The 13291-nt window shown below is 38.3% G+C and overlaps 1 protein-coding gene across 2 annotated transcripts in view; it reads left to right on the top strand.

Annotated features, from left to right (window-relative positions):
* The first annotated feature begins 963 nt into the window (after positions 1-963).
* Positions 964-13291, top strand: part of fstl5 (follistatin-like 5) — a 150904-nt gene continuing 138576 nt past the window's right edge. Inside the window, exon 1 of one of the 2 annotated variants that reach the window (XM_065273979.2) lies at positions 964-1339. In XM_065273979.2, the coding sequence (XP_065130051.2) occupies positions 1317-1339 (23 nt within the window). In that variant the 5' untranslated portion in view covers positions 964-1316. The remainder of the gene's footprint in view (positions 1340-13291) is intronic. The other variant, XM_065273980.2, reaches the window with a different exon arrangement.

The raw sequence follows: 13291 nt of genomic DNA, 5'->3' as shown, positions 1-13291 counted from the left end.
AATGTTGAATGTACTTGAAGGTTCCTAAATCATGCTGAAATAACATTGATTTAACCAAACACTTTAACCAAAAGTAAAGATTGCTAAAAGGCTATGAAAAACCTTGAACATCCACCAAACAATTCTGTTGCACAAAAAAGATGCAGTAGAAAAAAGAACCGCAGAGTATAAAAGAAGAAAATAAAATGGTTCTTTTTAAAAAAATTGACCTTTTCTTTGAGGAACCAACAATTGCTCTTTTATGGTATTGCTGTGGAGAACCCTACTAGCACCCTACTATACACAAACCTGTATAAATTTCTTTGTTCTCATGACCCCGAATGAAAATTATTTTAGAAATGTTCGTAATCATACCGTTCGGGAGCCCCATTCATTTCCATAGTACTCTTTTTCCTACTATGAAAGTAAATGGGGCTCACAAACAGTTTGGTTACCAGCATTCCTAAAAATATATTCCATCGTGTTCATCAGAACAAAGAAATTTATACAGGTTTGTGACAAAATGAGAGTGAGTAAATGATGACAGAATTTTCATTTTTGGGTGAACTATACCTTTAAGAGTTAAAATGCAATTTCAGTGCATGCTGAAAAAGCAGCACATACTGTACCAAATTTAAGTAGCCTACAGTCTTTTTAGTTATGTAATTCACTCAAATTGGTATGTTAATATCAGTTGTAGAATAAAGTAAAAGTTAAAACTATTTATTCATGCATTTGGCAGACACTTTTATCCAAAGCTACTTACAGTACATTCCCATGTAAGCTATATACATATATTCGTAAAATCGAAACCGTTTCGTTTCATTAGTGCTCTTCTTCAAGAATTCTAGAGTTTATATTTGAAGCCTCACACAAACAGCGCAAGCCACTGAATACTACAGAGGATAGGACAGCACAAACTCTGCTCGTGTTTGTCAAGGACAAAATTTATTTAACCGGATGAGCTCAGACACATCGCCTGCCTGTTTCCACTCGTCGGTCTTTTCAGCGGAGCTTTTGATTGGCTGACAGTATTATTGTATGCAAATCTGCTCGGGGTTGCAGCCAGTAGGTGAAAGGCTCGCGCTAGTGTGGCACCGGAGGCGCGAGGCGAAGCAGCTTTTTGCAGAGCTGTCCACTCCAGCGGAGGTGCTGAAAGCAGGATTTTCACGCCAGGCATTGAGAAAGGAATACGCAAACTGGACTGATAACTTCCTCAAAGGATTGTCACTCCGAATACGGCGTATAACCAAAACGACATTGGATTAACTTACACACGTTGTTGTTTTGAAAGTAATACTGTTATTCTTCAACCTTACCCGGGAATACCTTTCTGGATGACTTGTAGTTGGATACAAAGGTACACATTTGTTATGTCTTGCATGTCTCGTGTCCGTGGTGAATCACGAATCAATATGAATGTCGTTTTAAATGTATGCTCTCATTTGCATTGGCATTTTTACTGAAATGCAGTACTTTAAAGGGACACCACGGAAATGCACAATGCCACACACTTCAGCTGTGGGCAGCGTGTACACTTATTCTTTAAATGTGAATAATTTATTGCGACAGTGTTAATAGCTTTACATTATCTTTGTTGATCGAGTTACTAAACGAGCTTACGCTTTATTGGGGACAAGTTTATAGCTATCAAGAACAGATTTCGAGATAGCAGAAACGGTGCCATGCTTTTAAAATAAAGTAAACGGTTTGTCAGTGCAGGCGACACGGGACACATCTCGTAGCCGTTTAATTTAGCCGCAGGGTACTTAGCAAGTTTTTCGTTCCACGCTGATCCTCGATTGACACCGCGCGCGCGGGATTATACAGTCTGTCCGCGTGCACGTTTAATCCGGTGCGCGTGTGTCGCTGGTAATTTTCCTGGCTGCTTCGAGATGGTTGACAGTCGTGGTGCAGATATAATGGTGACTGTTTATAGGACGCGGTCCTGGGCGTAAAACAGCATGAGCGCTGCGAACACGCTAGACTTGGTAGGTTTCCCTTAAAGTTGAACTACTTTTAACTTGACTGTTATCTTGTAAACGCAGAGAAACAGCAAGGCGGTCAGATACCGTCTGACGCGTGTCTACCCAGACCAGCAATCAAGGAGAGCGCGCACGGAACGCGTCCGACGCGTGGACGTCGCATGATTGTACAGTTGGATTTTCCTCTCCGTGATCACTCGAAGTGCATTGCGAGTTATATGTTTTCGACCTTAATCCTTTTAGATTTTTCCATCAAGTTTGTGCAGAAACATTATACGGTTAAACAGAAACAGACATTAAGTAGTATAGTTGATGCTGTGTTTGTTTATTTATTGCGCCTGTTCCAGTAGCTCAGTTGATAGCGCATTGCCCCGGGGAACACACATGCTGATAAAACGTACACTTTGTAATGCAATGCATGTCACTTTGGATAAAAGCGTGTGCAAAATGCATCAACACAAACAGAAATAGTTGTATATTCTCAAAGATTTTTTTATAGGATGCCTGTTGGTTTAGCTTTGAGAAGAAAAAATTATATTTTCCAATTTCCAGCATTGACAAAGACCTTGTTTTTGAAAGCTTTGTTGTTGGGATGAAGTGCTTTATGTGTGCACTGTTAGGCTCCAATTTATAAAAGCAAAAATAAGGGCTAAACACAGCTTAAACCAAAGCAAAAGTTCAGATACAAAACAAAGAGATTAGATTAAATGATCATGTTGTTCAAATGCAAGCATTGCATTAGAAAAGCTTAGGTCATGGGTTCAATTCCTGGCATTGGGAACCCCCATACTGATTAAATCTAGAGATTGAAAGCACTGTATAAGTTGCTTTGGATGAAGGGGTCTGTCAAATGCATCCTCTAAATGTGATGAACACAAAGTTAGATATTTTGAGGAATGTTTGTAACCAAACCGTTCACTTCCATAGCACATTTTTTATATGGAAGTGAATGGGGCTCATCGTTTTGGTAAAACATTCCTCCAAATATCTTCCTTTGTGTTCATAAGAACAAAGAAATTTATGCAGGTTTGTAACTATGTGAGAGTGAGTAAATGGGGACACAATTTAAATTTTTGGGTGAACTATCCCTTACCCAATGTATGAGTACTCAGTAAGAGTTACCTGTAGTGTGTGTGTTCTCTTGCTTCTTTTTCTGAATACTGGATCTGATGGACACCAAATTGTACATTAATGTAAATAGGTGTGATCCAGGTGCTTTCATACTGTAGGTGTCCAGTGTTGAAATATGCATTAGAGCCAAAGGCTCTACAGGGGACTCGCACAGAGCGGGAGCAACAAATGATTTCCCCTCCAGCACACACAGATGGCCACACACATTTGCACATACAACAAACGAAACTCAGCTTTTTGTGTATTTTCACATCTAAGGCAATGTTGTCTAGAGAAGAGGCCATTACAGATGCCTTCATGGCTCTCAAAAGCTGTAAAGACAATGAAAAGTACTCAAAGTAAAGGAAACGGACACGCTTTAGTTATGCCGCATCTCCATTTAGAATTGAAAAATGAAGGAAACATCTTTGGCAATGGGAAAATCTCACATTAATGCTCTACAAAAGACTGCACTGTGCAGGGAGACACTTTATCTTTCCATCTCTTTACTGTTTATCTATCAGTAAATTATTGTAAATGTTACAGCGGCAGGTTGAAGAGCAGTGGTGAGGTACAGTAATGGTGTGATGGGCATTGATGTAAGCAGCAGAAATAAATGACGGCACCATTACACATGAGCGTGGTTTAGCATATAGAGCAGAAAGAGCTTGGATCGTTTCAAACACAACCAGTAGTTCATCATGCAGCTGTTAGTTTGAAATCGCCGCCATCTTTGTCTATTCCCATCATCATTCTTTTCCCACACTTATCGCAACTCACCGAATCTTTATTGTGCATGCATAATAGTATTCGGAGACTCGCTGATGTTTACTGTGCTGAGAGGCGCTCCTCTACATTTTTGTGTGCTATAAGAGCGGGCAACACAAACACACTAATTGCTTTCAATAATTAATCTCTTCAAATGACTGCCTCGCCTTTGCAGCCTCCATGTGAGTAGCATCGCCCTGAGATGCACATTCAAATAAGAGCCGAGCATCAGAACGCATTTGTGTGAAAGATGGATGTGCATGCTGCCTCCTAACTTTATTTCTTGGCTCTGAGGAGCCCTTGTCCATAGATATGTTCATCACAGACCTGAGTGAGTCCTACTGTTGCGCTAATGAATCTTGACACTACCCACAGATTGGACAGGTCAGTGCAATCCTCCGTGACCATCGAATAACACAGTTCAGTGGTCAGCACACATAGAGCTATCTTATAGACTGAGCTCATAAAGGACTGCTTTGACCTGCTGTCTGTATCCATCTACTAGGGGGAACGTGTGGGTGATGGCAGCTGTGTGCTGTTAGTTATTGCTGCTTTAGTTTGAGTTATGATATATATGATGCAAGATCGGTAAAGCAAACATCTTTATTAACCTTTGAAAGATTATGGGTAGACTTTATATAAAGCTTGCCAATATAGTTTTGAATTTAAGATTCTTGCTTTAAAAGATCAACTACAGCCACATCTGTTCATGGTCTGCAGCATGCTTTCTCAAACTTTTTAAATGAATGGACCTATTTCAGTACAAACCCACCATTGTCAAGTATAATCGATAAAAATTATACTCATGTACACAAAGTAAAAAAAAACTTCTTCATCAAGAGATATATTTTATACATGATGTAAAATAAATTAATATTTATACATTTTAATGCAGTCATATGATGTGAGGTTGTTAATGGATGATGGCGTATGCTTTTGTGAAAGTCAGTGTGATCTTAGTTTCATATTTAAATAAATAAAGACTTCAGGTAGGAAACAATAATCCAAATTTTAATCCAGGAGTTTCACAGATTAGATAAGATTTTTTAATATGTAACTGTTTATTTAATTAAAATATTTTAAAAGTATAAATATTTTAAAAAATTGATGTCTTTGCTCTTTAGTCAAATAGTTAATTATGCATTACAAATTTTGTATGCATGTTGTATTAGTATGTTTGGAGTAAAAAATGAAGCTCAGTTTTGAAAAGACATTAAGGAGGCTTGGCAGAAAATTATGTTTAAAGACTACAAAACATTACCATAAAAGAAAATCAACAGATAAAATTATAGTCAATGTATGATTTATCATATTGACATTTTGTTTGAACAAAACCCAGATTCACTATTGAGCCAAAAGTTTAGTTTTTTATCCATTTTGTACCATACACATCAAATTATGATGGTTTCATCTTACCTGAGGGGTCATTAACCCCCAGGGGTCCAAAAACGCGGGGACGCGTTTTGACGTGTTTTCTCCTTATCATAGCAGAATCAACTTAAAATACTCCATCATTAATAATCAAACACTTACGTGTTTAACATTATTTGAAACTCTGAAGGGTCCTCTTTAATTAGTGTACATTCACAATAACAAGAGATCTTTGTGTTTTTGTCAAATAAAGAAAATAAACAGGGTACGCATTTCTGTCTCTGCCAGCTGTTTCTCAAAACACGTTACTGTACAAAAATCAGTTGAAACTCCGCAAATACTCGTCACACAAACATGATACAAGCAAATAGTGTTCAAATCTCAGTCCTTCCAGAAAAACACAGAGTTTTTTTGTGATTGTTGCAGGAAAAAATGATTTGATTTTGCAGCACATTTTCTTAAACAATGCAATGAAATATGTGGGATATTTATGCAATTTCATGCTATAAAATTGCGGGAACTTGCAAAAATTGCGGGAACTTGCAAAAACTGCGGGAAATTGCAAGAACTGTTTGCAGCTTTTCAAAGATGTTCACGTCACATAATCACGTCACTTCATAACGTTCCCATGGCAACAGGGGACATGGTGGCTGTGATTGTGTGAAGTAAATGCAACATTTTCAACTTTCTGCTAAGATATATTTTAGATTTTTGCTACGAAAATGCAGAGATTTATGAAATCATGCAAGCCCCCGATATTTTGCGCACGAAAATCTGCTATTTATGTAACGTATTTGAAAAAAGCGGCCCCGCATAAATATGCAGACTTTGGCTGATTATGCGATGAATCATGCGATTGCATAATCGCTTTTTCTGGAGGGACTGAAATCCCCCCCAGGTCACTAATGCACTCTCAGAAAAAGCCACTGGTACCACACCTAAAAAGGTCCTAATATGTATAATTTAGGTACAGATCTGTATGTTTAATGTACCAGCATGTACCTTAGAGGTATCAATATGCAGTCCTTCCAGAAAAGTGCAGTTTTTTGGTGGTTGTTGCGGGCAAAAATTCTTGAACTTGCGGCATGTTTTCTTAAAAAAGTGGGATATTTATGCAATTTTATGCGATGATACTGCGGGAACTTGCAAAATCTGCGGGAACTTGCAAAAACTGTTTTTTTTTTCAGGTTTCAATGATGTTCACATGCCAACAGGGGATAAGGCCGCGCTTCTGTGAAGTAAATGCAAAATTTTCTGCTAAGATATGTGACTTTTTGCTACTTCTTGCATGATTTCATAATCCCCGCATATTTTGCGCACAAAAATCTGCAATTTATGCGACGAAAGTGTGGCCTATTTGAAACAATGCGGCCCCGCATAAATATGCGAACTTTGGCTGATTATGCATTGAATCATGCGATCGTATAATCACGTTTTTTAAGAGGAATTAGAGGTCTTAATTAGACGTCTTCACGGGTTCACTTAGATCCGAAAACCCGAGGTTCGACGCTCGGGTTCGGGTCTAAAACTTTCATGTGTGCCTCGGACACGGGTCGGGTATAGTAATAGCGACATCGGGTCTCGGGTCATTTAAAATAAACGTGTTTTGCCGAATGGACCTAAAGATCCGAACTCAATGTCTAAATGTCCTTTTCAAACCTCTCCTTTGTTTTCCAAAAGTGCTTGGGGCATTGTGTGGCTGGCGGTAGGTTAATTTTCGGGTCTTTCTTTAAAAAAATAAAAAATAAATTATGCACATGGGGTTCGGGTATAAAGTGATTCGGATAATTTCCTTACTGTGTATATTTACTAAAATACTATAATTCAGTTTGCAATTTGAATGACCTTTTTTTCCTCCGAACACTTGCCTAAAGGCTACGAAAATATTCTCACTTATTGTAATACCACATTCACATCTACTTAGGACGGCTTATATGGGTGACTTGATTTGTGCTTGAAAGGAAAGATTTGTGTTTGACAGGCAGTGTTCACTACATGCTAGATCTAGCTTTGGCCTTGGGGGAAATTAATTCGCTTTTATAACAAGAGTTTTGAAGTTGAATAGATTAAAGAACAAAGCCGAGCTAGGAAATGTGATTTGAGCTCACATAGGGAAATCGTGAGTGTATTTTCAGTATCTCAGGACAGGCAATCCTGATTGGTGGGCTGTCTGTCTGATCCTGCTGATTTACTGGGTGTGTTATCAGTGTGTGTGTGTTTGCGCTCCCATAAATAACTCAATGTGTGAGTTTTCAAGCGTGTCCGTGCACAAACAAAAGATTAGCTGTTGTAAAGGGACATCTGAGTTTTAGGTGATGATGAGGGTCTTCTTGGGCACTTTGATTGCATCTGTGTTAGACTTACTTCTAAATTGTTGCATTTAAGGGCTATTGGTGCATCTAGCATCTGTCTTGTGCCACAGGTACAGCTCTACAGCCTGTGGTCTCTGAACCGCTGTATCGTACAGAAGCAAAGGTCTGCTTTAATCTTACCTCTGCTGGCTGCTGAGCTTGCATGTGTGTGCTGCATTTAATTATTTCAGAATACCCAGGGAAAAATATTAAACGGCCCAAGCGAAAAGCATCCGAGCTCCTTGTTAAGCGATAAACTAAAAGAAATTCAGTATGCTCTTTGCGAATCATAATTTTAATGGCACCACCACTGCCTCAGACTGTAAATATAATAAATTGCTTTAAATTGCACTGTTAATTACCTGTAGTAAATCATAAGGCAAGTATAGAATACAAATGCTTTTATGAAAAGCTCCTCTCTTTAGCAGGAAAAGTCAATTCGGTGAAAATCAATCTGGTGGAGGTGTACAATCTGATTAAGTGTACACATTGAAAGCACCATAATACAAGTCTTTTTTTAAGGATCGCCTGGCACATATTGTAATGTGAAGTAAATGTAGGTTAAGAGCAAGGTTTTGGGGAAGGTCTCTGTTAGAGGATGCTGCCCTCGGGGTGAGTGAGAGCCAGATAGCTCCCTCAGGCATTACTATTTTATGACTATTTGGTCCTGGTTTTATGCCTCTCATCTTATTAGATTTTAAAGAGCGCAGGCACACATCCTCAAAAAGAGTGCAGAGAACCATTAAGAGAAAACCGTATGCTTTTGCCCAGGGGACCACCTCACATAGTGATCAGCATATTACCCAGCATGCTCAGCAAACCCATTTTAGTGAGTGGGGAGAAAATGGGAGAGTGAGTCGTTCGGGGTGGTAAAACACCTTTGGGAATGCTTGAAGTTATTACCATGCGCTCATAGGAATGTTTCCAACTAAATGTTCACTCGGAAAGGAACGAAATCCTTTTATCAAGTGAAATAGACTTGAGATGTGATCCGTGTGTTGTATGTCTGAACTATACGGAGAAGCCGCGATGACACGGTCGAGCCATTCTCCCGACGTTGGTGGCTGAATCGCCTCGTTTCCGAATTTGATTTGAAGTTTGTTTATCCTCCTGGATATGTTCGTCTGAGCTGGATTTCGAGAAAGATTACCTCTAAAGAGTGATTTAGCTCTGTGCTCAATTTCCACGCAGAACTGAATGGATTTAAGCGTTCTGTGCCTGCCACCGCTTAGTGTTAGAGCAAGAAAGGAAACAAGGAAAGTGTTTGATGATAGTGCAAGTTTAAGAGAAGTGTTTTTGTTTGTTTGGTTGACGAGAATCACCTTGTGAAACCTTGTTTTTATCGCTCTAGTTTTGATGCAGGAACTGGTTTATGTGTGAGCCAACAGTTGCATCAATGCTCACATCACCAGCCAAAATACACATTGTGCTTAAAGGCTGGTGAATGATTTTTGAAAAACACTTTGGAAAAGAGAATCAGGCCTAGTACCAAAACACACTTGTAGCCAGTCAGCAGCAAGGGGCGTGTCTACTAACCTACATTGTTGCCTGGGTTGCGTATGTGTGGGCCGGGTCTATCAAAAAAAGGTCCAGATTCTATTGGGATGGGGGCGTGTTTGTTTAGGTGATTTCAAATATCAACATTGGCTTTCAGAGATCATGCACCCCGCCTTTAAAGGGATAGTTCATCTAAGATGAATATTCTGCCATCATTTACTTAAAATCTGTATGAGATTCTTTATTCTGTTAAACACAAAAGGAGATATTTTAAAAACTGATGGTAAGCACACAATTGATGGTATCCTTTGACTTTCATAGTAGGAAAAACAAATACTATTGAAGTTGATGGGTACAGTCAAATACCGTCAAAATACAAATGCAATACAGTAGTCAGCTTAAAGACTGAAAATCACATTTTGTGATGGTAGAGCATTGTTTAAAATATCTCAATATAATAGATAACACGTTATATAATGGATAAAAAATAATAAACAGTGCAAATAGGTGCACATGTAGCATTTACACAAGTCCTGATCTCTCTTCTTATTTGTGATTGGTTGCTGGTGTGTTTTTATCTGACTGGCATTGGAAACAGAGCTTTGGGTGTAATGAGTCAGGGATATTTACAGTCGCTCTGCCCTGGGCTGGATAAAGCTTACTCTCCTCATGCTAATCTGGTTAAAGAACCAGAGCATGTGGTCGACCGCCTAGCTGAACCCAGGCCATGTGATCACATTATGACCTCTAGGATGTCTAAAACAACCTGGGAGGGGTGCTATGTTGGGAAACACTGCTCTGAGATGTGAGGGTCGCCTGTTTTCCATAACCTTGATATCAGATTTTAGATATATGTAGGGTTGGGAATCGTTTCAAATGTATCGGTCAAAAAAGGACTTTCTTACTTAGTATTTTTGTCTTGTTTTTAGTAGAAATATCTAAAAATGATTAAATCAAGATGTATTTTCTTGATGATCAAAATGACCTAAGAAGATAAGTCTAGTTTTTAGACAAAGATATACAATTTAAGTGAATTTGTGCTTAAAACAAGCAAAATTATCTGCCAATAGGGTGAGAAAATTTTTATTAAATTAAGTGTTCAAGAAAAAAGAAACCTTATTTTTAGATTTTTTTCTCACCCCGTTGACAGATATTTTTGCTTGTTTAAAGCACAAATTCACTTAAATTGTATATTTATTTCTAAAAACTAGACTTATTTTAGACAAAAATATTAAGTAAGAAAGTCATTTTTCAGTGCAAGCCTTTATAGATCAAAAATATTGGGAGAAGGGAGTCTCATGTGTAGCATGTGCCGGAGTTGCAACCGATAGCGCAGATGGCTATAGGTCAGGTGACTCAGGTCTTGGCTGATGACATACAATTATGTGACAGTGTGGTCCGAAATTGATTAGTGGAATCAAAATTAAAGGATCCGATTCCTTTCTTATGGATCCGATTCCAGAATCGAAATCTGATTCCCAACCCTAGATTTATGGCTTTAATAATTTTAAAGTCCCCGTAAACCAGAAGTTCCAATCGACAGAATTTCGATGTTGTGATGTATTTCCAGATGAAACATAATATCGCGCTAGAAAAATAGTGGGTGTGGCTTGTGTTTTCCACTGTGCTTTGATTGGATATAGAAAAGTAGGCGGTTTATTCAGAAATGGAACTGGCAGAAGACTGACAGTTGAAGGGGTCGGAGTTAACATATGCTCCCGTCAAGTCGTCTAGCTCAGTGGTTTTCAAACTGGGGGCCATGAGATGGTGCCAGGGAGACCCCAGTTTTATGACATTTTATGAAATACATCATGAATTCTGTATGATTAAACCTAAGAAAATAAGGCTACTAACCAAAAGCACTATTTTTTGTATAATTTAATGTTTATTTTATTAAAATGTTGAGTTTAAGAACAGTTTTTTGTCACAAATTCTTTGGGGGGGCGCGAAGGAATGCACCGTACACAAGGGGGGCCACACACTGAAAAAGTTTGGAAACCACTGGTCTAGCTGATGTTATCAGATACTGATTACCACAAAAGGGTGGAAGTACATTTTTAGATTTTGATTGAAGTTTATGAGGGCACATGAATTATAAAAAAGAAATCATTAAAAATAAGAATTGAATTATATTGTGAAATGTAGTTTTCCAAAATGTAAGCACTTTAGTTATTATGATGTTTGTTGTATTGATTATGTGTTAAAGCAGCTGAATACTTGAAAGGAATATCATAGATACTTTTTAAAGAGGTTTTTCTATTACTGTATTATTTCCGTCATTAGCACCAGTTTCACTTTGCACAACGAGTCCCACTTAGAGACTTAAAAAAATCAGGTCACACCAATTTTGCCTACTGTGCAAGTATGCAAAAAATAGGCCTCATACCTGCTTTTTATCTTTAAATCTCTTTTATTTTGTTTTACCTCTACAAAGACGTTATGCAGAGTCACAGATCGCAGCATGTGATATTGCAGGTTAATGCACTTCAACTTTTATGTGTGTAAAACCTCAAAGAGTCTTCAGTAGAAATGCATCACTTTAATCACTCCACACTGTTTTCCAGCTCTGCTTTACAACTTCTATAAAGAGCAAAGCTGTTTCACAGCAGTAAGTTTGTGAGCATTACAGATGTCCATAAAGACATCGACATTAGAGTCTCAAAAAGCTCCCAGCACCGAGGTGTTTACAGTGCCGTATCCGAAGGCCTGAAGCTTAACAGCTTTGTGTTTTTCAGCTCATGGTTGACAGCATTCACTGCACTGTAATCCGAAGGCGCTATGAAGTCTTTGCAAAATAGCCACATTATCTTAATAATTAGATTCTACGAACTGCATCATAATTGATGCAATGATCTCAAAGTGCAGCGTGCTTCAATAGAGAAGTCTTAATGTTAATTGAATTAACAGTTTTAAGGAATGTAAGCTAAAGCAGTAAAACTAAGTACAGGTTGAGGGGTATTGAAGCATAGTTTCATTCTGTGACATTTAAACCTCTGACTGTGGCTTAATGATATTGAAACAAAGACGGAAAACAGTATAACTGTATGCATGACCTTTGGGACACTTTTGTGACTTAACAATATTGGAGGCAAATTCTTGTAACATTTTGCACAAGCCAATGTGAAATATAATTAAAGGGTCCACTGACATGTAAAAACAAAGCCACATTGACAAAAATGGCTGTTTGTCACTTATTGACTAAAGTCTCAGACCACTGGCTGAACGTCTGATGCATAATGCACGCGTAACTAGAAACACTTTTATTTAATGCTCTTGGTATTATTTATTAATGGCAAAAATGTGATTATTTGCTTTTCATGTCAGTCAGATAAGCTCTTGGGCAGTCTTTGGCTAATGAAAGCTGCTATGGAGTGGAGTCCAGACTTTCTGCCATTAGTCTGAAAGTCTGGCTATGCAAGACTCCTTGACTGACAGACTGGAAAATATAGGCTGTGATTTTCGCAGTGACTGTTAACGTTTGGAAATGCTCCACTAACAAATCTGCCACTTCTGCAGACGCGATGTAAACAGTTTCATCTAGAGCAAGACTAGAGAGAGAGCAAGATGGCAAGAATTGTATGGATCGTGATTTCATGAGTACACAACAATTTTACTGGCACAAAATGTTAAGAACACAATATGGCATGTTTGTCTTGTAGAAATGCCTTTGTTTAGTAACTTTTTTAGTCGGCAACCGTTATCACTCCAAAAATAACCAAATGGATTTCTCAGCAATCAGCCAATAGAAATATGATGTTGTTTGATGCATTTCTCTGAATGTCTCTTACTGCCAGGCCTTTGACCATCGAAATTCCCAGAGGACCATAAACATACCCGCCGCATGTTTACCTCCTTTAGATGTGAAGAACCAGAGAAAATGACTGGAGGAGATAAGCAGATAACTTGAATGAAAAATAGAAGTCATTATCTTTTGTCAGATGCCGTCTCACTCTGTGTACCCTGTGTTGCATGAAGAATGTTTATTAGATGTTAAAATTCTCCCCCGCTAGTCAATTTAGCTTGATATCGAAACGACCATTTCAGCTGAACACATATTTGCACAAATTAAACTGACAAAAGTTTTACCAAAGTTAGTACATTTACAAGATGCACAAATAAAAAGTTTGCTGTTGCTGTCAGCCATGAAATCCAGTAACCAGACCTTTGGGTCCTCTGCGTAGATTTATGAGATCAATGAAGCAGACCTGTACTGTTACTGTCTCAACACAA

The sequence above is a fragment of the Paramisgurnus dabryanus genome, chromosome 16, assembly GCF_030506205.2.
Source record: "Paramisgurnus dabryanus chromosome 16, PD_genome_1.1, whole genome shotgun sequence".
NCBI lineage: Eukaryota > Metazoa > Chordata > Actinopteri > Cypriniformes > Cobitidae > Paramisgurnus > Paramisgurnus dabryanus.
This window is presented reverse-complemented; position numbering and strand designations above follow the sequence as displayed.